The sequence below is a fragment of the Myotis yumanensis genome, unplaced genomic scaffold, assembly GCF_028538775.1.
Source record: "Myotis yumanensis isolate MYYU_CA2020_CCGP unplaced genomic scaffold, mMyoYum1.0.hap1 SCAF_14, whole genome shotgun sequence".
In the NCBI taxonomy this organism is placed as follows: Eukaryota; Metazoa; Chordata; class Mammalia; order Chiroptera; family Vespertilionidae; genus Myotis; species Myotis yumanensis.
In genome coordinates, this window is record NW_027223765.1 from 7,444,041 (window position 1) to 7,466,893 (window position 22,853).

The 22,853-nt window shown below is 49.1% G+C and overlaps 1 protein-coding gene across 1 annotated transcript in view; it reads left to right on the top strand.

Moving 5' to 3' along the window:
- SCN10A (sodium voltage-gated channel alpha subunit 10) overlaps positions 1–22,853 on the top strand; it is a 79,427-nt gene that overhangs the window by 35,157 nt on the left and 21,417 nt on the right. Inside the window, exons 13-19 of the mRNA XM_070391051.1 lie at positions 4,593–4,831; positions 6,465–6,638; positions 14,815–15,174; positions 16,703–17,152; positions 18,465–18,602; positions 20,067–20,190; positions 21,464–21,618. Of these exons, the coding sequence (XP_070247152.1) occupies positions 4,593–4,831; positions 6,465–6,638; positions 14,815–15,174; positions 16,703–17,152; positions 18,465–18,602; positions 20,067–20,190; positions 21,464–21,618 (1,640 nt within the window). The remainder of the gene's footprint in view (positions 1–4,592; positions 4,832–6,464; positions 6,639–14,814; positions 15,175–16,702; positions 17,153–18,464; positions 18,603–20,066; positions 20,191–21,463; positions 21,619–22,853) is intronic.

The following is a 22,853-nucleotide window of genomic DNA, read 5'->3' on the forward strand; positions in this document are numbered from 1 at the left end:
AGTCAATGTGGGGTTTTGGGAATGTGGATAATTTTTCAAATAGCAACTGTGAAATACAAACAGCTTGCTTTTCCATTTATTCCCCAGAACTCTCAGGCTTCCTCCTTCCCCCTTTTCTCGTGTATTCACTCATCAGCAAAAGTGTGTTGAGCACCTGCTCTGTGGATGGCATTGTTCCAGGTGCTGAGGATTCAGTGGTCAGCAAGCTGGAAGCCCTTCCTCATGGAATCTACATCCTGGGGCTGGGGTATACAGATGATAAGCACAAATAGATATTCAGGTAGTGATAAGAAGTAAAAGAAAAATTCAGGAAGGAAGGAGGTGGAGAATAAGGAGTTAAAGAAGGAGATAGTTTTTTAAAAAATATATTTTTTATTGATTTCAGAGAGGAAGAAAGAGGGAGAGATAGAAACATCAATGATGAGAGAGAATCATTAATAGGCTGCCTCCTGAACATCCCCTACTGGGGATCGAGCCCACAACCCAGGCGTGTGCTCCTGAGCAGAATCGAACCCAGGACTTTTCAGTCTGCAGGCCAACGCTCTATCCACTGAGCCAAACCGGCTAGGGCAGAAGGGGCTATCTTAGATGGGGTGGTTGTGGAAGACTATTCTCCCTAAATAGACCAGAAGTCTGAATAAAGTAAGGGAATCAGCCTTGTGAGAACCTAGGGGAGAAGGTTCTAGGCAGATGAACAGCAAATGCAATGCATTTTGCAGGAATGACCAAAATGTGTGTCCTAAGAACAAAAGCAGTTTTGGTTGGATGAGAAGCAATAGAGGGGAGTAAAGAACAGAGACCCTAGAGCCCAACTGTCTGAGTTTGCATCCTGGCTCTGCCACTTGCGGTCAGCTGTGCAATCTTGGGGCTCCGTGAACTGTTCTGTGCCTCAGTTTTCTCATCTGTAAAATAGTGAAAATGTACAGTAGGTTATAAATTCCACAGGTCAGAGATATATCTGTTCGGTTCACAGCTGGATTTCCAGTACCTAGAATAGAAGTGCTGGCACATGGTAGGTGCTCAACAAATAGTTGTTGAATGAATAGTAAATGAGTGTGATGCACAAAAAGTGATATTGGGGGCGGGGGGGGGGGGGGGGGCGGTAATACTAATTTGTAATGACCTAGACTGATGAACAGGGATTGTCATATATTCTGAGGTGGGACAGACTTCCCCTCAAGGAAGATACTATGAGAGGAAGTGAGGAAAGGCAGGAGAAATAATGACATTTTTCTGGGTAAAGGTGACCTCAGGTTAGGTCAGAGGTGTTTGAGCATAGGGCAGATGAGCTGTGATCTTCTCTGGTTGAACATTATGTCCTCTATACCCATGGAGTCCATGAAGGAAGCTTGATGCTGTCAGACTTATGATTGGATTTACAAAGTCCACCACTTTGGGAGTGATTGTGCCTGAGAAAGTTTGGCCCAAGCCAATAAGAACTTGGCAGTTCCCCAAAGTTGGGGCAGGTGAACCACCTACGCTTGGCATACAAGCCAAGATTTGACAGTTGTCCAAACCAGAAGACCAGAAGCAGGAGTACAGCAGTGAGCACAACCTAGTCTCTACCCTCATGCTAAGTCGGGGAGAAGGACATGGAACAAGTTACTTCTGGGGTGCTGAGTGTCTTAAGGAGAAGTGCAGGGTGCTCAGCAAGTGTGGTAAGTTTAGCCAGGGGCTAGGGATGTATTCCAGATAGAAACAACAGCAAAATCCCTGAAGCAAAAGACAGCATTACACTTGAAGAATTGAAAAAGCTTGCTGGAGCTGGAGCATCAAGAGCCAGGAAGAGAGGGCCTTACAATAAGGCTAGAGAGATGGACTGGGGCCAGACACACAGGACTTCTTAGACCATATTAAGGATTTTGGACTTCATCCTAAGAGCAGTGAGGTGCCACTAAAGGATTGGCAGCAGAGGCGCTACATTTGCATTTTATAAAGGTTACTCTGGATGCATGTAGAGAAGGGAATTAAGAGGGGAATGGCATTGGCAGGGGACCAGTTAGGACGAAACCAGGGAAATACGGCAGTGCTTGGACTCTGAGGTGGTGGCAGGGGGGACGATGGAAATGGAAGGATCTGAGAGCTATCTAAGGAGCGTAAGAGTCAAGATTTGGTGGTTCACATGGTTCTGGCGTAAGCACCTAAAGGGATGCTGGTGCAATGACATAAAGGGAACACTTTAGGGGGAAAGGGAGATTCACTGGGGAAAGATGAGAAAGGAGGATCATGAGTTGAGTCTGTGACATATTGGGTTTCAGGAGCCCCTGAGACATCCAGGTGGAGATGCCCAGGAGGAAGTCAGTTTTATGATAAGTAGGTCTGGAGCTTAGATGTTGAGAGTGACCTAGTGATACGCCATTGAAAGCAGTGAATACAGACGGTAATTTTGAAATGGTGCAAGTGGATGGATGATGTTGAGGGAATCAAGCAAGATGAGAAGAAGGTCTGGGACAAAGTTCTAAGAAAGCAACAACCTTTAATGATTGAACGGACGAAGTGCAGTCAGTAGAGGAGGCTAAGGAGGAATGCCTAGGCATAAGAGAAGACCCAGGGAATACAACACAGAGCCAAAGGTCTAAATTCCTTCAAGAAGAACAGAAAGATCAGAAGAGGCAATGCTATAGAAACGTGTAAGATCAAGCCCCAAAAAAGTCCAGGGCTTTCGGTCATGTGATGTGTTTGGTGATTGAGCAAGAGAAGATTGGTGGGGTGGGGGTGGGAGGGCAGGCAGAGGCCACATTGGAGGGAGGGATGAAGAATAAATGAGAGATAAGGATTTGGAGATATTATATATAAACAACTTTTTCAAGAAGTTTTTCTGTGAAGAGAAGGAGATAGTAAAAATGACACTATAGTGTAAGTAGAGTTGAAAAAAGATTTTATTTTGGTTTTCTTACGTGGCTTTTTTTTAAAAGGACATTTACATGCTAATCGAGATGATCTGTGAGAATGGGAGAGATTGAACATAAAGGAAAGAGGGAATGTTCCATAAATTCTTGAAGTGGCTAGCACATGTGGAGACATTGGCTGTTAATAAGAGGGGGGACATCTCTTTAATAATAACAGGAGGAAAGTTCTTTCTGGAATAGTTTTTTTGCAGAAGACTCTTTGGGGGAAAAACCCTGATCATTTACAAGTTAGCAAGTGCATAATTCTTTTAGCTTCTGTATCTCCCCAGTCAAGAGCAGCAAAGTTGAGGCTGTTTACAAGGCTGAGTCTCTTCCTGTCCTGCCTCACAGGCAGGCTGCTTCCTGCCACAATGGTGTCTCTGCAAGATTCCTCACTCAGCACTGCTTTCTGTGATTCTTTTTAGTGCCAGAGAGAGGGTGGAGAGGGGGAGATGGAGATTGGAGGAGAGAGGAGGAAGTGAGAAATAGTAGTCTGGAAGGCTGAAGGTGTGGACTGAAATAGAGAAATGTGGCAGAATTTTTGGACAGTGACCAGCTGGGACTCATGAATCCCTAGTGGGACCAGCCAGCATAGTCATGTACTTTTTAAAAAATATATATTTTATTGATTTTTTTACACAGAGGAAGGGAGAGGGATAGAGAGTTAGAAACATCGATGAGAGAGAAACATCGATCAGCTGCCTCCTGCACACGCCCTACTGGGGATGTGCCTGCAACCAAGGTAAATGCCCGTGACCAGAATCGAACCCGGGACCCTTCAGTCCGCAGGCTGACGCTCTATCTACTGAGCCAAACCGGTTAGGGCAGTCATGTACTTTTTGCATCCAGGTTCAGCTGGTCAGGTGCGGAATAGTCTTTGCATTGGGTTTATTCAGAGTTGGGGTTCTGCCAGATAAGTACAATGAAGGGGAAGAGGGGCAAGGGAATTGCAGGTGTCTGCAAAGGACTCAATAGAGGGATGGACATGAACTCTAACTTAGGTAAGTTGAGAAGTAAAGACATGACATAGGTGATGAACAGTTAAAAAGTGTAGGGTGCATGGTTTGGAGGACTAGATGGGGAGAGACTGGATTGGGGTTGCTGGACTGAAGGAACTTCAAAAACTAGGAAACACTAATCGGAGAAAGGGAGGTTGAAGTGGAGACTGAAAGTAGTGGTTATTCGTAATGACAAGGTCTAGGGCAGTGGTCGGCAAGCTGTGGCTCGAGAGCCACATACGGCTCTTTGGCCCCTTGAGTGTGGCTCTTTCACAAAATACCGACTTCTGAGCATGGGCCACGAAGTTTCAATCGCACTGTATGTGCGTGCCTGCACGTGGTATTTTGTGGAAGAGCCACACTCAAGGGGCCAAAGAGCCCCATGTGGCTTGCGAGCCACAGTTTGCCGACCATGGTCTAGGGCAGTGATGGCGAACCTTTTGAGCTCGGCGTGTCAGCATTTTGAAAAACCCTAACTTAACTCTGGTGCCATGTCACATATAGAAATTTTTTGATATTTGCAACCATAGTAAAACAAAGATTTATATTTTTGATATTTATTTTATATATTTAAATGCCATTTAACAAAGAAAAATCAACCAAGAAATGAGTTCGCGTGTCATAGGTTCGCCATCACTGGTCTAGGGGATTGGGGTCTGAAGTGACTCCTGGCTGACAGCTGTCGTTGACTACACCTGTGATGCAGAACTGGAGGAATCTGAACAGAGGTGCCCACCCTGCTTGACCAGCTTGGCTCGGAAGTATCTGATCTGGGAGTGCTGCCCCATGTGGCTGAAGCTCAAGACACTTCTGTTTAGGATTGTGACGGACCCCTTTGCAGAGCTCACCATCACCTTGTGCATCGTGGTGAACACAGTCTTCATGTCCATGGAGCACCACAACATGAGCCACACCTTCGAAACCATGTTCCAGATAGGCAACATTGTGAGTGCCCGGCAGCCATGCCACCGTGGCCGGGGAGCTCTGGGTGGGGTGGCCGCATGCCCTCATTGATTGGAGCATTGGTCTAGCTGGCTGAAGGCAGAGGAGCAGTGCAGGAGATGTGTGGACGCTGAGTTCAGGAAGTCAAGTCCAGAGGACCAGGCTGAGCTGGTGGGAATTGCTTGGGGATGAACGAGCACAGGGAAGTGGACCAGGAAAGCCCTGACCACTTGAATTCTCCCAGTTTCAGATGCCTCTACCTTGAAATAAGTGTAAAGGCCACTTTCCTGTGTAAAGATATGGACATTCCAGTTTCCTTCCAGAAAAGGAGAAATGGGAAGAAAAGAGAGAGCTTATTTTTAAGAAGTCAGCATAGACCACAGAGGGCTTTCTGGAAGAGACTTCTGGGTCCACACCCCCATTTTACAGTTGGAGAGGTTGAGGTGAAAGAGAGAGAGAAAGAGAGAGAGAGAGAGAGAGAGAGAGAGAGAGAGAGAGAGAGGCCTCCACCACTGTGACAGAGCAGAGCACCTGTTATTTTGAAATGAAAGAAAGGCAGGCATTCGGGGTGCCTACAGGTGCTTTATAAGTATTAGCTCAGAGTCACGACTTTCTGAGATTATCATCACCCTCATGGCCCAGAAAGGAGCGCTGAGAATCAGAGAGGTTGTGAATCCCGCCCCAGGTGATGCAGCTGGGAAAGGGGAGTGAGGCTTGTCCAGGTTTCTCTAGGGCACAGGACCCTAACCCCACACTGACTTGCCTACAGAGCGCACCCCACAGATGCCCTTTGAAGAACACCGTTGCAGTCTGTGCCATTAGCCAAGACCCTGACACTCTCAACCCATTCCTTCTCTGTAAAAGCAGTGCAACCCTCTGTTGCCCAGGCTGGTGACAGGCATCGATGAGATCAACGGACAGCAAAGCCCTGGCCCCTGGTCTCTGCTTTCTTCTTCCCTGCCTCCCTTCCCTACTGGTTGTTGTGTGGCCTGGGCCTGGTCCTGGCCTCTTTCGAGGTCAGGATCCTGTCCTAAGACACTCAGAGCGGGAAAGAACCTGAGACAGTATATTATTTTTCCTCTTGCCAATAGCTATTATTTATTAGCGAATGACTGTCTGCCAGGACCTTTGTTGAGGCCTGCACTCGCATTTTCTCACTTTGATGTTCATTATACACACGAGGAGCTTGGGGTACGGAGAGGGCGCGTGACTTGCCCCAGCTTACACAAGCTCAGAAATGGCCGAGCTGGGATTTTTATCTGGGTCTGCGTCGCCCCATCATCCACGCTTTAAACTACTGAACCAGATTGACTGCTCGTTTACATAATTATGTCATAACTATTATCCTCATGATTATCCACTTATTCCCCCTCTTCACCATGCAGATGGACACACTCAAGCGTGGGTTCCAGTGCGTATGCCCTAGCTCTGGTCCACAGAGTTCTCTCTGCTGCCACATCGAGTGTTCCCAGCCCCAATCCTCCAGGAGCCTGCAGATAATATAGACGCTGAACACAAACAAGGGAAAGGGGTTTGCTAGTTTACAAAAAAAAAGACACCTCGCTGCTGCCCTATTCGCCTTTGCCCCCTGTCCCCCGGGACCCTGGCTGAGATGGCTCCTCGTTTCCCTCCGCAGGTCTTCACCGTGTTTTTTGCGGCTGAGATGCTCTTCAAAATCATTGCCTTTGACCCCTACTATTACTTCCAGAAGAGGTGGAACATTTTCGACTGCATCATTGTCACTGTGAGCCTGATAGAGCTGGTCACGTCCAAGAAGGGCGGCATGGCGGTGCTGCGGTCCTTCCGCCTGGTAAGGACTTCCCCACATCCGGGGAGGCTCACCCTGGGAACAGACCCTGTCCCTTGCTCCCTCTTCCTTGCCTGTCCCTGTGGGAAGCAGGCAGGACATGACCCCTGGAAGCTGGAGAGGAGACTTGGTGCTTTTCACTTACTCAAAGTGGGGGCGTGCCTTCTCCTCTCCGGGCCTGGGTCCCCTCATCTGCACCAGGCGGGGACTTCCCAGCACCCTCCTGTTCTCTTGTCAAATAACAGTAACGAGGATACTCATAGCAGCTATTGCTTCTTGGGCACTGATGATGTGGGCACAGTGCTAATCCTTTCACATAACATTCCTCATTTCAGATTTACAGAGAGTTGCTTTTTTATTTTATTTATTTTTAAATTTTTATTGATTACAGAAAGGAAGGAAGAGGGAGAGAGAGAAATGTCAATGATGTGCCCTTGACCAGAATCAAACCCGGGACCCTTCAATACACAGGCCCACGCCCTATGCACTGAGCCAAACCGGCTAAGGCGAGAGTTGCTTCTAATATCCTCATGGACAGCTGAGGGTAGCTGAGATGCAGAGCAGTTAAACAACCACCCAAAGTCTCCCAGCTGTCGAGGGGTGAGGGGCCCAGGGTGCGAGCAGCAGACCTGCATTTCAAAGCCAGCTTGCTTGACCCCGGAGTCCCAGCTCTTCCCGCCTCACGGAGGTCATCCTCTGACTCCCTAGTGCCCCAATCACAGCCCCCATGTGTCACCTCGAAAACTGCCACCTACTAGCCTCATGGCCTGACTCTTCTCCAAACTCAGCTCCGGTGCACCCTCTACAGGAGCAGTTCTTCTATTCAAGTAGCTGGTGCCCCGTTGCCCACAACCACCCACTCTTGTAAGAGCCACATCTGTCAGGTTTGTCAGATTGCCGGGAAAGTCTGGGGTCACTGGGGTCTCCCAGTTTCCAAGGCCATCTGGAGGAAGCGCAGTGCCTCACTGACCGCTGTTCTCAGTATTCTCGCAGTGCCCACCGGCCGCCTAGTGTCCGGCTCTGGAGAGATGACAGAAGGAAGGGGACAGAGCTCAGAAGTGTCACTAAGTCCATTTCCAGGCCAGAAAGTCTGCTTAGGGCCCCATCAGGGAACCCAGCCAAACAGCACTGAGCTCCTGGACTTGGGGTCCCTGCATTGGGGTGGCAAATGCAAATGCCCATAGGAACCAGGCAGGCAGTGAAATAAATTGGCCAACGCAGAGCTTTTGGCACCGGGCACTTGTCCCATAAAACAGGCAGGGGCCACTCCGTCCGCTCTAGGCCGACCAGCACAGAGCCCGGCTCCAGGGAGGACACGGAAATCAGGGGACTCGTCCACTGTTGTCAGTTTCCAGTTTTTTTATGAGAAAACAGAAATCCAGATCGTATGTGAAAATGTTTTATATTGGCTAGTAATTCAAAATTTTAAAAAAAATTGTTGACAGTGTTACAGACGCCCCTCCTCTCCTCTTCCCCTCCTCTGCCCCCTTCCGCCCAAACACTCCACAGGCCAAATGAAGCATGTCCTGGGACACACGTGCGCCCTGACCCACAGGTGATGACATCTGCCTGAGATGATGGTGCCTTCGCCAGCCTGTGGAGGAGGAAGGCAGGGTGGGCCTCAGGGCCCTTTAGCCATAACCTGGGAATGTGAGGGGATCCGAATTAAATCACAGTTTTCACCAAAAGGCAGATTTTTCTAAGTATCTAGAAAATGATGATAAGAGGCAGGCGCCTAAGCTCTAAATGAAATATCTCTTTAAATTTCCTTTTCTGGTTTTTATGTTTTTACTAGCATTTTGCTATTTAATATCCTTGTATCCAGAAATCTCTCATTAATTCTAACAATTTATCTATATAATCTTTTAAATGTACTAACACAATCATATCATGCAAATGAGTTTTGTCTCTTCTTTACTAAGCCTTATACCATTGGGGTTTTTGATGAAACATTTTTAATGTTGACACAATTGCAGGTGTCCCCCTTTCCCCGGCCCTTTGCCCACCCACCCCACCAGCCCCTTCCTTCACCAAACTATTGTCCGTGTCCATGGACTATGCATCTATGTTCTTGTGTAGTCCCTTCACCTTCTTTATCCAGCCACTCCCAGCCCCCTCCCCCTCGGGCATAAGCCGGTCTGTCCCATGTATCCATGTATCCATGCTTCTGGCTCCATTTTGTTCGTCAGTTTATTTTGTTCATTAGATTCTACATTATCGTGCTGATTAGGACATCCGGTACACTGTTGGAACGAAGTGTTCACAGCAGACATCCTTGCTGTTCTCCTGCTCTCAGAGAGAATGCTTTCAATATTTCACCAAGTCTGATATTTGTGACAAGTTTTTTTAAAGATTAAAAAAATCAGTTTAGGAAAGTTTTTTTGTTAGAAATATTTGTTATGGACCTGATCGGGTGGCTCAGTTGGTTGGGCGTTGTCCTGTGCACCAAAAGGTTGTGGGTTCCATCCCCAGTCAGGGTGCATGTGGGAGGCAACCAATCAATGTTTCTCTCTCACATTGATCTCTCTCTCTCTTTCTCTCTCTCTCTCTCTCTTCCTTTCTCTCTTTCTTCTTCTCTCCCCCTTCCCTCTCGCTCTAAAAAAAGTCAATAAAGACATATCCTCAGTTGAGGAATAAAAAGTATACATACTACATATATTTTTATTATGAATAGATGTTTAATTTTATCAAACAATTGTTCCGCATGCACTAAGATAATCACAAGACTTTCTCCTTTAATCTAGTAGAGACGTAAGTCATATTAATTGATTTTCTAACGTGAAATCAACTTTGCATTCCTGGGATAAACCCAACCTGATCGTGATATAATCTTGATACATTGGAAGGTTCAGCCTGCTAAGAGTTTGCTTAAAATGTTTGCATCCGCATTGATGAGTAATGTTTCCTTTGCTTGCATTGTCCTTGGCCAGGTTTTAGTATGCTAACTGCCAGGTTATGCTAATCTTCATGAAAAATATTCCTCTTCTTCGACACCCAGACTTTGGGTAAGAGTGGAATTATTTGCTCCTGGCGGGTTTGGTAAAATTCTCTAATGAAGCCATTTGGAGGTCAAGGTTTTTCATTAATGATTTACTTTTCTTAGTGGCTGTGGAACTGGTAAGGTTTTCTATTTCCCAAAGTAGTTTTGGTAAGTTGTATTTTTCTAAAATTTTCCTTCTTATTTAAATTTTAGGTGTATTGACATAAAGTTGTGTGTGCTATGCTGTTATCTTATTTTTTTCTTTGTTTTTTTTTTTTTTTTTTTTTTTTTTTACCACAATTTACTAGTAGGTATGTGCCGTGACTGGGAATTAAACCCACAGCCTTCTTGGTGTATGGCACGACACTATAACCAGCGGAGCCACCCAGTCAGCTGCTGTGCTGTTATCTTTTAAGGGCCTACATCACCTGTACTTATGTTACCTTCTTCTTTCTTTTAAAAAATAATGATTTGTGCTTTCTCTCATCTTTTTTCTTTATTTTATTTTTTTAGTCTTACAAAAAAAAATCGTCAATTTAATCAATCCTTTCAAAGAACCAACTGTTAGCTGGTGGATCCTCTGTACTTCATTGATGTTTTCTGTGTCAATTAACCCTGCATCTTATCTTAATTACATTCTCCGTTCTGCATATTTCATCCTTTCCTAACTTCTTAAGATGGAATTGTCAACCAATTTTTCCCCACTATATTCATTTAAGACTTCAATTTCCTTCTAAGAACCACCTTGATGTGTAGAATTTCCCTTATTATTTGGTTCTAAATATTTTCTCGTTTTTAATTTGATTTATTCTTTGACTCGGGTTAATTAGAAGCATGGTTCTCAATTTCAAGACATATGTGGTATTTCCAGTTATCTTTATGCCATTGAGTTCTGGCTTCATTGTGTTATAGTCCAAGAACATGTATTGTATGATGTTAGTGCTTTGAAATATATTGATAATTTCCTTTTGGCTCAATATATTGGAAATGTTCCTTATGTACTTGAAAAGAATGTGCCTTCTGCTGTTGCAGGGTGCAAAACACTGCATAATCCGCTCAGTACAGGGAGTTCATGGTATGGTCCAAATATTCTATATCCCTGCTTGGTCTAGTAATTATGAGAAAATGGTGTATAAAAATATTTCCCACTATGATTATGGTGAGGTCTCTTTCTCCTTCTGGTGTTATCCTGAGGTTGTGTCATTAAATGTATACAAATTTGAAGCTGTTGTATCTTCCCAGTGAAGTGAAATTTACCACTCAGAATTGACCTTCTTTGTCCCTAAAATACTTTTTGCCTTAAAAATCTCCTTCCTTGATGTTAATTCAAGAATGGGTTTATTTTTTGTTTTGGTTTTTTTTCTGGGTTGTTTGTTTGTTTGTTTAGAATTTGCCTCATATATCTTTATGCATTCTTTCTCTTCTAATCCTTGTGTATCATGAAGATTTTTATATGTCTCTTGTAAATAGCATGGTCAGATTTTAAATTCTTATCCAGTTCTGACCATCCAATCTTTGTCTTTGAACCAAAGCAAGTAGCCCACTCATTCTGTGAGCACCCCTAGGTCTGGGTATGTGCCTATCCTTACATTGGGGTTTTCCATTTGCTTTGGTGCTCAAGTACACTTGTGTTCTCTCTCTCTGCCCCCACCCTTCTCGATTTCTTTTAGGTTGTTTGTTTTTCTTTATGCCTTTTTCCCTTTTATTGGTTTTGAAACAGAAGACTCTGTTTTTATTCTTTGAGTGGTTTGCCTTAGCAATTCCAGCATGAGCAGTTAGCTTAAACAAAGTGAAAGTTAGCTAAAATCTTTACTTTCCTCCAAGACAAATTTTCATTTGTTACCCCTTCCCAACTTATAATTCTGTTAAGTAGTTTAGTTTTATTTTGTTTCTTTAAAACTGTGGCTTCGCCCAGCCGGCGTGGCTCATTGGTTGAGCGTCGACCTATGAACCTGGAGGTCACAGTTCAATTCCAGGTCAGGGCACACGCAAGGGGTTGCGGGCTCCATCCCCAGTGTGGGGTGGGCAGGAAGGAGCCGATCAATGATTCTCTCTCATCATGGATGTTTCTATCTCTCTCTCCCTCTCCCTTCATCTCTGAAATCAATAAAAAAATATTTTTAATAAAAATTTTTTTAAAAAATCTGTGACTTAATCAACAGTAAATAATTCTCGTGTTGTACAAACAGTCCCCGAACTCAGCGTCTTCACCCAATAAGGGGTATTTCTCTCTCCTGTCATAGTGTGATGCAAGCCAGGCCTGTACAGCCTTCAGAGCTTGCCCACAGCTTGGGGGAATTGGGAGGCCGAGGCTCATTTTACCTTTTAAACAGACAAAGGCTTTGCAGTCAGGGGCCATGGTTTCCTTTGCAATTCACTTCCTTTAAAACTTAGATGGCCAGCCTCAGGCCGCTCTGCGTGCTTTCTTTGACAGAGTTCTCAGCGAGGCTTTATTTCTTTGCTTTCTGGTCCCCATGCCTTTCTCTCTCAACTCAGTGGTGGCCACACTATTAGTGAAATCTTTGCTAAGAGTGGCTTCGTTTCGTTAAAAAAACCTAACTGGTCTTCAACACTGAAAGACTTAACCCCATGGCTTATCGATTGGGATATGAAGCAGGGTACTTTTCCCCCTAAACAGAACATTTTAGATTAGTTACGAGATTAACTAGAGAGGTTAATTAGATATGAAGGAATACTCAACAACTATTAAAAGCAATAGTTTATAAATTTTCCGTGATAATATGAAGCAATTCTTTTGTTGTAATGCTAAGCTGGGCAAAGGCTACAGAGAGCAACTGGATGGGGGTGGAGGTGGAAGTGAAGGTCAAGGGGAACATGGACACAGGTGGGGGTGCTTTCCTGCACCACTCATTCTAGTGTCAGCAGGAGCCAGCCAGGTGGTTTGGGGAAGTGGGGGCGCATGCATTACAGCCCAGCATCAAACACTCTATAAATGAGTGTTGACTGACTGGCTAACAGTAGTGGTCCCCAAGCCCAGACATCTCTAGAACAGCAAATGGAGGGACCCTGTTTTCCTGTCCTTTATAAAGACAACAAAAGGATTAATAGAGGATGGCTCCATTTATACCCTATAATGAGAATTATACACAACTTGCTTACAGTTTAATATAAGCTTAATTATGGACAACAAACTGCTATCTTAGGGGATTCTAATACAGTTGATCCTTAAACAACATGGGTTTGAACTGTGTGGGTCCACTTACACGAGGTTTCCCCCCCAGTAAATACTGTAAATGTGTTTTCTCTTATGATTTTCTTAATGACATTTTCTTTTCTGTAGCTGACTGTATTGTAAGAACACAGTATATAATACATACAACATAAAATATGTGTTCATTGTCTGTTTATGTTGTGGGTAAGGCTTCTGGTCAACAGTAGGCTATTAATAATTAAGTTTTTGGGGGAGTCAAAAGCTATACATGGATTTTTGACTGCATGGAAGGCCTGCACCCCTAACCCCCATGTTGTTCGAGGGTCAACTGTATTAGAATCCAACTATATTAATATCTAAACTCTCCATCCCAACCCCACCCCAACTAATTAAGGACCCAATGGGAACCATTAGCCAGGTGGGATTAAGACAAGAGCCAATGCCTGGCCTTTTTGCCCAGGTGCCAGTGAGCTTGCCCCTGTGTCCCTCACTGTCCCAAGTCAGGCCCCTCAGACTCTGTGGTGTGGTGGGTGGCTGTCACCCTGTGGCAGGGCCCTACTCCAACCTCTGCTTTTGCTCTTGTCCAGAGTTTACCGTGAGAATGGAAACTTATCAATCGTGTTGCTAAGGAAAGTTTGCATTCTCCCAATACCCTCCACTAAAGGGCTCTGTCTAGTGACAAACACTCAGTTTTTGTTAGGGTTTGTCAGCCGCCTCTATGTCCAGTCCACAGAATTGGTGTTTCAAGCTCTGCTTCCAGTGTGAGGAGGATGACGTCCTGATTAGGTCTAAGGCACGGCGCTTCCTGTGGAAGAGGGTTAACCCTCCTCCCCTGGGATGCACTCACTGCTGTGTGAGTGATAAAACTTGCTGTCCTGCTCTGTCACCCTAGCACCCGATCCAGAGCCTGGCTCTCGGTAGGTGCTCCATAAACACCCCATGACAGCTGGGCCCAGATATTTCTTTCTCACAAATTAGAGAACCACACAAGTGTATTTTTAAGTGTTTATACATCTTTACGCATGGTGCTTTTGCTCTCTTGTGGAATTTAGCACATTTGGGTGTACAATGAAGACTTTGGGGGGGGGGGGTCTTTGCCTTGTCTTTTTAAAAAAATATTTTTTTATTGATTTCCGAGAGGAAGGGAGAGGTAAAGAGAGGTAGAAACATCAATGATGAGAGAGAATCATTGATCAGCTGACTCCTGCACGCCCCACAATGGAAATCGAGCCTGCAACCTGGGCATGTGCCCTAATTGGGAATGGAACCATGACCTCCTGGTTCATAGGTCGACGTTCAACCACTGAGCCACGCCAGCCAGGCTCTTTGACTTGTCTTTGTTAACTAAACCATTCGTTCCATGAAGGCAGGAGCCTCTCCCCACACACCTCTCAGGCTGGCACAGTGCCATGTACACAAGTGGTTGGCATTCAATAAGGTGGGCAGTTTGGTTGATCTATTCAATGAACGCATGGGTCATTTATTGCTGGGTCTGTGATATCATAGATACTTGCTATTTCAGTATCTATGCTATCACAGATACACACATCCATGGCCCCAAGATAAGAAATGCCCTAAGAAATAGCCAATACCTCTCAAATGCAGTGGGCCATGCCCTACGTGCAGGAGGCCAGCCTCTCTTCAGGTCAAAACTGGACCGTTCTCACTTATTTGTGAGTTCCATCAGCCTGTACTCCACCCCCACAGAATAGGCCCGCACCAGGAGGCCAGTGGCTACAGAATAGAGTACGTACGGCAAGACCACCACCCCAGTAGGAGCCCCCTGACTTCGCCACAGTCAGTGAAGCACCTTGAATATGCAGGGACCACAGAGGACTGATAATATTGTTGAGTAGCTCAGGACATAGGAAGAAAATTCTGTAAGGGCACCTTCCTGGGAGCGTCCCCATCTTAATGGAATGAGCTGCCTTGTGATTTTCCTAGGCCTTTGGTGCCTGGCCAAGACTCGAGATGAAAGGTGATGAGAACAGCCCCCAGGACCTGACACCGTCTCTGTTTCTCTGCAGCTGCGGGTCCTCAAGCTGGCCAAGTCCTGGCCCACCTTAAACACCCTCATCAAGATCATCGGGAACTCGGTGGGGGCTTTGGGGAACCTCACCATCATCCTGGCCATCATTGTCTTCATCTTCGCTCTGGTGGGCAAGCAGCTCCTCGGGGATAACTACCGGGAAAACCGGCACAAGATCTCCGCGCCCGACGAGGACTGGCCCCGCTGGCACATGTACGACTTCTTCCACTCCTTCCTCATCATCTTCCGGATACTCTGCGGGGAGTGGATTGAGAACATGTGGGCCTGCATGGAAGTCGGCCAGGAGTCCATCTGCCTCATCCTGTTCTTGACGGTGATGGTGCTGGGGAACCTGGTGGTGAGTGCGGAGCCCCCCCTGGGGCACTGTCCCTGGGCAACAGTGGAAACTTCCGGGTTGTCCTGAAAAGCTTGGACGTTGCACATTTTTTTATGCCCACAGAGTCCCTCCCGGATTGAAGGCCTTCAGACTTTTCAGGGTCATTTATAAGTCACATTGTAAGAGCTGTCCCTTGGGAGGCAGCCTGACTTGTGGGGAATGAGCACACGTGGCAGAAAAGGAAGGACCTGGCTTAGAACCCCAGCTCCACTGCTGGTAGCGGTGGCCGACCCAGCGCCAGAGACAATATCCCCGAGCTCTCATTTCCTTAAAATCAAGAATACAGTGCTTGCTCGGGCTTACTGGGAGAATTAAATTACAGGAGATGACATATGCAAATTGCCGCTGCAGTGTCTGGGCTATGGCAGGAACTCAATAAGGGATAGCTGTTAGTCATTAAAGGAAAAATTTCCTTCCCGCTCCTGGGAGTTTCAGAAAATATTTTTCTCCAGGGGAGTAAAGCCGGCTGGTTTCTCCAAGCTACGAAGGGCCTAGCTAGGAGCAGGGAGCAAGCGCAGTGGGACCAGATGAGTAAGGAAAGCTGCACCCTGGGCAGCGTCCAGCCCACCGTGGCAATGACACAGTCCACTCCCAGGCTTGAGGGGAGCCTCTCTGGAGACTTCCTGACAATCGGCCCCAGCGCCCCTTCTCTGCCCCAACCTGGCTCCTTGCCCTCAGCTGGTCTCCAGCCACGCTGGTTCTGGGCCCCCTTGGTCTCCCAGCACCGACTGGCTGGAGGGGGAGGTGGACTTCCAGAGGCCCCTTACTTGTTGCCCTGGAAGTCAACCAGCTGAGGTGCTTTTCCCGTAAGAGTTTTACAGGCAGAGAACGCTAAACCAAGAAGAGGGATGAAACAGCAAATCCAGGCTCTTCCGAGCCTTTCCCACCCAGGTTCCTGAGGCAGAGATGCCTTCCGGCCACATTCCCAGTCGGGGGCTGGCTGAACCCCCTTTCTTGTAGGCTGAGCTCACCCTCCCTGCAGAGCCTCAGGCCCTAGCTCTCAGGCAGGAGGTTTGCCTCTCAGCACTTTCACATCCATCCCTCCGTCCTTTCCTCTGCACAGCCCCTCTGAGAGGTTCAGAATCCCCACTCCCTGCTTACAGGTCAGGCGTGAGGTTGGAAGCAATGAGATGTGTCCAGGATGCCAGAGTGAGGACTAGGACCCAAGGCTCTGGCAGGTGGTCCCAGGGAGGCCATTACCTGCTCTGCTCTGTTGTCCCTGGACATCCCTTCGCTCAGCAGGGGCGATCCTCCTCTGTGGTGGAGAACAGGCTTCCAAGTCTGATGTACATGGGGCAGGTCACTTATGACATCCCCAAGGCTCTCCTCGGTTGCTCTCAGACGGTCCGTTCCCCCAGGAGGGAAAGCATCCTGGGATGCAGGGAGAGGCCCAGGTGCGGCTATTCTGCGGTGTCCCTGGGGCCAGGTGGGCCATGGAGGGGCCCAGGTCATTGACTGAGCAGCCTTCCCTTCCACTCCTTCCCTTCAGGTACTCAACCTGTTTATCGCCCTGCTGCTGAACTCCTTCAGCGCCGACAACCTCACGGCCCCCGAGGAGGATGGGGAGATGAACAACCTGCAGGTGGCCCTGGCCCGGGTCCAGGCGTTTGGCCATCGCACCATGAAGACTGTTCGCAGCTTCTTCCGCAGGCCCTGCCTGTTCTCGCGGACCAAGGCAGAGCCCCAGCTGGTGGTGAAGATCCCACTCTCCAGCTCCAAAGCCGAGAACCACATCGCTGCCGATGCGGCCCTAGGGAGCCCTGGAGGGCTCCCGGCTCCCAGAGACCCCACGGACAGCCACAGTGACTTCGTCACCAATCCTAATGTATGGGTCTCTGTGCCCATTGCCGAGGCTGAATCTGACCTCGATGACTTGGAGGAGGAGGAGGAGGAGGAGGATGGTCGGAGCTTCCAGCAGGAAGTGATCCCACACGGGCAGGTGAGAGCTCTCCCATTGGACGGCCATGGGAAGCAAGGAGAAGTCTCAGGGAGGGAGCGACAGGGGCAGAAGGGAAATGATGATACAGATATTTACCAACATCAGGGCTGGCACGGCCTGGAAGAGCTCCAGGCTAGCCAGGCAGAGGCACCCTTGACATAGGAAATGCAAGCCATGCCATGCTTCCTGAAGGAGGTGGCATTTGAGCACCTGGAAGAAAGGGTCAGGATTCCCGGGGCAAGCAGGGAGCAGGGGCCCCCTTGAGCCCCAGGCCACTTGGAGGTGCTTGGGGCTGTCTTTCACACAGCGGCCCTGTTTGCTCCGCCAAACCCAGGCTCTGTGCGTGAGAGGCTAATGAGATCCCTCTAAGAACAGGATGCTGTCCACGAGCAGGCTCCTCTAACCTTCAGCAGAAGCCTACGGAGTCCTGGTCATTATGTGACTCATTTATCCAACAAGGGATGTTACAGGGAAATGTCACTTGTTCCTTTTGGCACCAAAGAATTTCAGCCTTTGGGAAATATATTTTTAAATACTTGGCACAGTTCCCTACTGTGTATCCACCCTCATTAACCTCTTCGCCATGACTGGGGGCATGCACTTCTGCACAATATGGGAAGGCAGGGATCCCTGCGGGGCCCAGGACACGCAGGGCTGCTGGCCATCCCACTAAATGGCCTGACACAGCTGCGCTTTGAGTCTGTGGCTCTTCCATTGCCTTCTTCCCCGCAGCTGTCACTTCTCTGTGTTCCAGCAGCTGCTATCAGCTGCCATATTTTACATGCCTTTGTCTGGGTAATGGCCAAGGGCAGGGCGTCACCACCCCCACAGTAAAGGGCATGAACTCTGGGGCATCTATCTCCACTCAAAGGCATTTTTAGTTACTTTGGGGTCCTCGGGTGGCTCCAGCTAGCCACGTTCACTACCACTCTGACCTTTGGACAATTGACAATGGTCATGGCTAACATCGACTGAGCCAAGCACTTTGTTCAAAGTGTTTTACAAGCATGAACATATTGAAGTCATCAAAATAACTGAATGAAGTAGACCTTGCCTTCTCAATTTTGCAGATGGGAAAAATGACGATCAGAGAGGTTAAGTAACTTGCCTAAGGTCACAAGGCTTGTAAGTAATGAAGCCACAAGTTACACAGATCTATCAGGCTATCGAGTCTCCCCGCTCACTTCACACGAGTGGATGGGTGCGTGGATGGGTAGAGTGTAGTTACATAGACACAAGATCTCTCCTGATTTAGAAGTGGTCAGCGGAGGGTGGGCCCGAGTACCGAGCTGGGATCCCCTCTCACTAGCAGGAGCAGCTGCAGCAAGTCGGGAGCTATGAGGACCACCCGGCACCCAGGAGCCCAGGCTCTGGAACGTCCTCTGAGGACCTGGCTCCATACCTGGGCAAGAAGTGGAAAGACCAGGCGGCCGTTCAGGCCCCTGCAGAGGTAGGTAGAGAGCTTCCTGGAAAGGTGGGGTCTTCCAGGCTGCACTCAACCTCCCAACCTCAGATCTCATCTGGCAATTGTTAAAGTCCCTCCCAGCCCCTCGGCCACTCGGCATGACGTTAGAAGGGAGAGTGAGGCTGGGGGGCTGGGAGCCTCCTGGTCTTCACTGTGATGCTGAATGGTAACCTTGGCAGGATTCTTTAGAAACTTAAATGAGATGCTGCTTGTCAAGTGTTTGGCTCTTCCCTGAAATGGAAAAAGTGCCCAGAAAATGACAACCAAAAAGAAAGGAAACCGAAGACAGTGCACAGAGAGAGTTGGGTGAAGCCGGCCAATGAAAGTCAGGGTGGCCCGTGGGGGAGACAGCCCCCCCGTAGCTCCCCACCCCCGCGTTCCTTTGTCCACACCTTTTTCTCTCACCAAAAAACATCCTGGCGCTCTGGAATGGCTGTCAGTGCTGAACACTCAGCTGACAGCCTTATGCACACTGAGCAGGAGGAGGACTCGGGGGTTAGGAATGTCTTAGAGGAGGTAACAATGAACTTGGTGGTTTCATTACAAATCTCTGAAGAAGATGAGTTATAGGGAAAGAGGTGTCTGTAGAGGGTTAGCGTCTTTCATACACTGGATTAAAAATCAGGAATTTAACTTGACCCCTAGCTGCTAAGGGCAGACGCTGTGACAGGCCCTGAACTAGGCAAAGATAAGGAAGATATATCATTCATTCCCAAAGTTATCAAGCCCTTCAGCCTGAGGAATGCCAGCTACTGGCTGTGGGCCCCTGGGCAAGGCTGACCACAGCGGCGGAAGATAAGAGGGTGGGCTGACAAGGGACCTGGGAGCCCCGGATGAACACGGTCACTTGGGCCCAGCCGGGCGAGGGTTGCACCTTCTGCACGGGAAATCAGATTTCCTCCCGAGCCTGCTAAGGACTCCCTGGCTGCTTTTCTCTGTCCATGTTGTCGGTACACAACTGCTGGGTGTTAGTTTTGTTTTTGTTTGGTCCATGACCCTGGCCAGGCAGGGAGGGGCCTGACAGTGACAGATGGGAACACACCCCACCATTTGGGTCCATTAGCCAAGCTATCAGGTTTACTAATAGGCCAGCAGCGTCAGCTCCTAATTGAATTCATCTGGAGACATTACAGGGCCGGAGCTGCCAGGAGGGCTGCAGGGCCCCTGCGGCATTGCTCCGTGGTTAAATATTCAAGCCCAGTGAATGCACAGTCTTTATGGGTGTAATTATGGTGTCTCGGGCCATCGCCAGCACTCCATCAGGGTCTGGAGGGGGAAAGCCTCGCATCACTCAGAGAGCATCACTGGTCTGGGCCTCAGCTGGCCAGGCAGCAGGCATGGGAGGGACCCCCCGGCGGGTCCAGCCCTGCGTCTCCGAGCTCACAGCAGTGCAGGTTCCCTGGCAACCTCAGAGAGCTGGACTCACTGCCCTGGGCCTGTGTCCTGCAGGGAGCGAGCGACAGGAGCTCCTCCGAGGGCAGCACGGTGGACTGTCCGGATCCCGAGGAGATCCTCAGGAAGATCCCCGAGCTGGCCGATGACCTGGAAGAACCGGATGACTGCTTCACGGAAGGTAACTGACGTGAATTAGGGCCCGAATCCAGTTCAACACTCATCCGGCACCTGTGTGTCCAGGGCCCTGGCCTGGGGTCCACAGGAGACGGGGCCCCCTTGCTGCCTCACTCCCAGGCTCGCGGGACCAGCCTCAGACACAAGTCCTGGGGGCGCGATGTGTGTCTCATGCCACGTTGGACATAGCCCATGGGTGCTGTGCCCTCCCGGCACCCCGGAAAACCCCTCAGTTATAAACTTAGCCTCTTGAGGTTGCCAGGGGAAAAGGAGTCACTACCACAACCGCTCTTGATTCGGGACATAGAGGACAGAGGAGGGGCGGGACGTGCTGTTGCCTTCAGTCTTCCGTGTCACCTCTGAAGACAGAAACTGCACCTTACTCTTCATACACTGTATTAAAAATCAGGAATTTAACTTGACCCCTAGCCACTAAGGGCAGACACTGTGGCATTCATTGCTCTAGACATCTTCAGTTCCCTCAATGTCTAGGGCAATGAGGCACATTATGTTCTCAGTAGATACTTGTGCAATAAATGAATAAAGCGTGCCATGAAATTGTGGCCTCAATAATAAAATTAAAATTTTTCATAAAGAAAACACTTCTAGTTTCCAGTTCCACGTGACCCTGGGCTGGGCTGGACCCAAGCCCCATCCCAGCCACGTGGTGGCAACCTCAGTTCAGCACAGGCTCAGGGCACGGCCCCTCAGACACCACCAGGCCCAGGCCACATGGTTTGTCAGGCCTCTGGGGACAGGCGAGCATGAGCGCAGGGACCACAGGGATCATCGACAGGAAGGAAGAAGGTCATCCCAGCCAGTGTGGCTCAGTGGTTGAGTGTTGACCTAAGAACCAGGAGGTCACAGTTCAATTCCTGGTCAGGGCACATGCCTGGGTTTCGGGCTGGATCCCCATTAGGAGGCATGCAGGACGCAGCCAATCAATGATTCTCTCTCACCATTGATGTTTCTATCTCTCTCCTTCTCCCTTCCTATCTAAAATCAATAAAAAGATATTTAAAAATAAATAAAAAGAAGGAAGAAGGTTAGGAGGAGATGAGAGTGGGCCAGACCGATGGTGGAGAGGAGCCCCTGAGGGCAGGATAGAGAGACTGCCTGTGAGGGACCCCGATTCTTGCATATCCCAGGAAAGAATTCTTTTCCAAAGGGGTGGCAGGTGGATTTCCCAGCAGAGCGGTCTCCCTGCAGGGCTGGAGCAAAAATGCTCCCCCTTTCCCAGTGGGCGGTCACTCACCATCAGGCACCTCTCCCCACAGGCTGCATCCGCCGCTGTCCCTGGTGCAAAGTGAACACCGCCAAGTTCCCATGGACCGTGGGCTGGCAGGTGCGCAAGACCTGCTACCGCATCGTGGAGCACAGCTGGTTTGAGAGCTTCATCGTCTTCATGATCCTGCTCAGCAGCGGGTCTCTGGTAAGGGAAAGGCCCTAGAGCTGCGTGGGTGGGTTCCCTTGACTCCTGGGATGCAGGTCCCCAACCTGTGGCTGGAAGGAGAGCTGCAGCCCAGCACGTGGGCTCCTCCCAGCAGCAGGGCATGGTGGGTGGGTGCTAGAGGTGCCCACCTGGCCTGCTAAACCCGGCTGCAGGCATTTCAAGCAGCGAGTGTGTGCATCCCACTTTATAGGTGGGGAATCTGACCTTCAAAGGGCTTAAGGGACTCGTCCAAGGTTACCCAGCTTGTCAGTTACAAAGCCTAACAGCCCTCATATGATCCCGAGGCCCCTGACGCGCCAGCCACCTTCTGACCCCCAAACACACCGGCCTTCTCTGAAGGCCCAGGACAAAGAGGATGGTTTTTCCTCGTCTTATCAAGCCGCTTGTAAATATTGCCATTGCGTGTTCAAAGCTCACAGCCACTCATTACCACAGCACTTCTCAGAATGTGGTCACCTGGGGAGCTTGTCTGAATGCAGTTCCTGATTCCAGAGATCCGGGCTGGAGCCTGAGACTCTGCATTCCCAGCAAGCTGCCCGGCGAGGCTGAATAGCTACGCCTTGCAGGAAAAGACATTCTCCGTTAGGGGACACTTCCTAAGCCCCTTGCCGAATTCCAGGCTTTGTGGGACAAGGAAGGATGCGTCTCTCTGTCTGGTGGCTCAGTGTCGCTTCACAGTCTCCACTCATCTTCCCAGTGAACCAAAGTAGAGGCCAGCACAGGCGGGGACGCTCGTCCCCAGTTGTCCGCATTTTATGGGCGAGGAGTCACAGCTCAAGGAACTGGAGGGACCTGCCCAGGGTCCCCGCTAGCTAGTCAAAGGGAGGCCTAGAACCCACTCTCCTGGCTCCTGGCTCCAACCTGGAAACAATCTACTGACTGTCTGGGCACCCACTTAAATGCCAGGTTCCCACACTGCTCAGGGTACAGGTCAGCCTCGGGGAGGAGCAAAGGCAGCTGAGAAGGCCTCATCTGAGAGGTGGGGGTGGCACAGGACGGAGGTAGCAGAGGGGTCCCCGGAGCAGGGCTGGCCCACAGGGTGGAAGGTAGAGCGGGCATGGCAGCACCAGCAGGGCGGTGACTATCCACCTGGAACAGAGTCTCGGTCCAGGGCCGGGTGCAGAGGCCGCATTGCAGGGTAAGAGGAGGCTGGAGGTGCTCTCTCCACACTGACCCTGCCCTCCGTCCTGCCCTCCCTGCTGGAAATAATAACC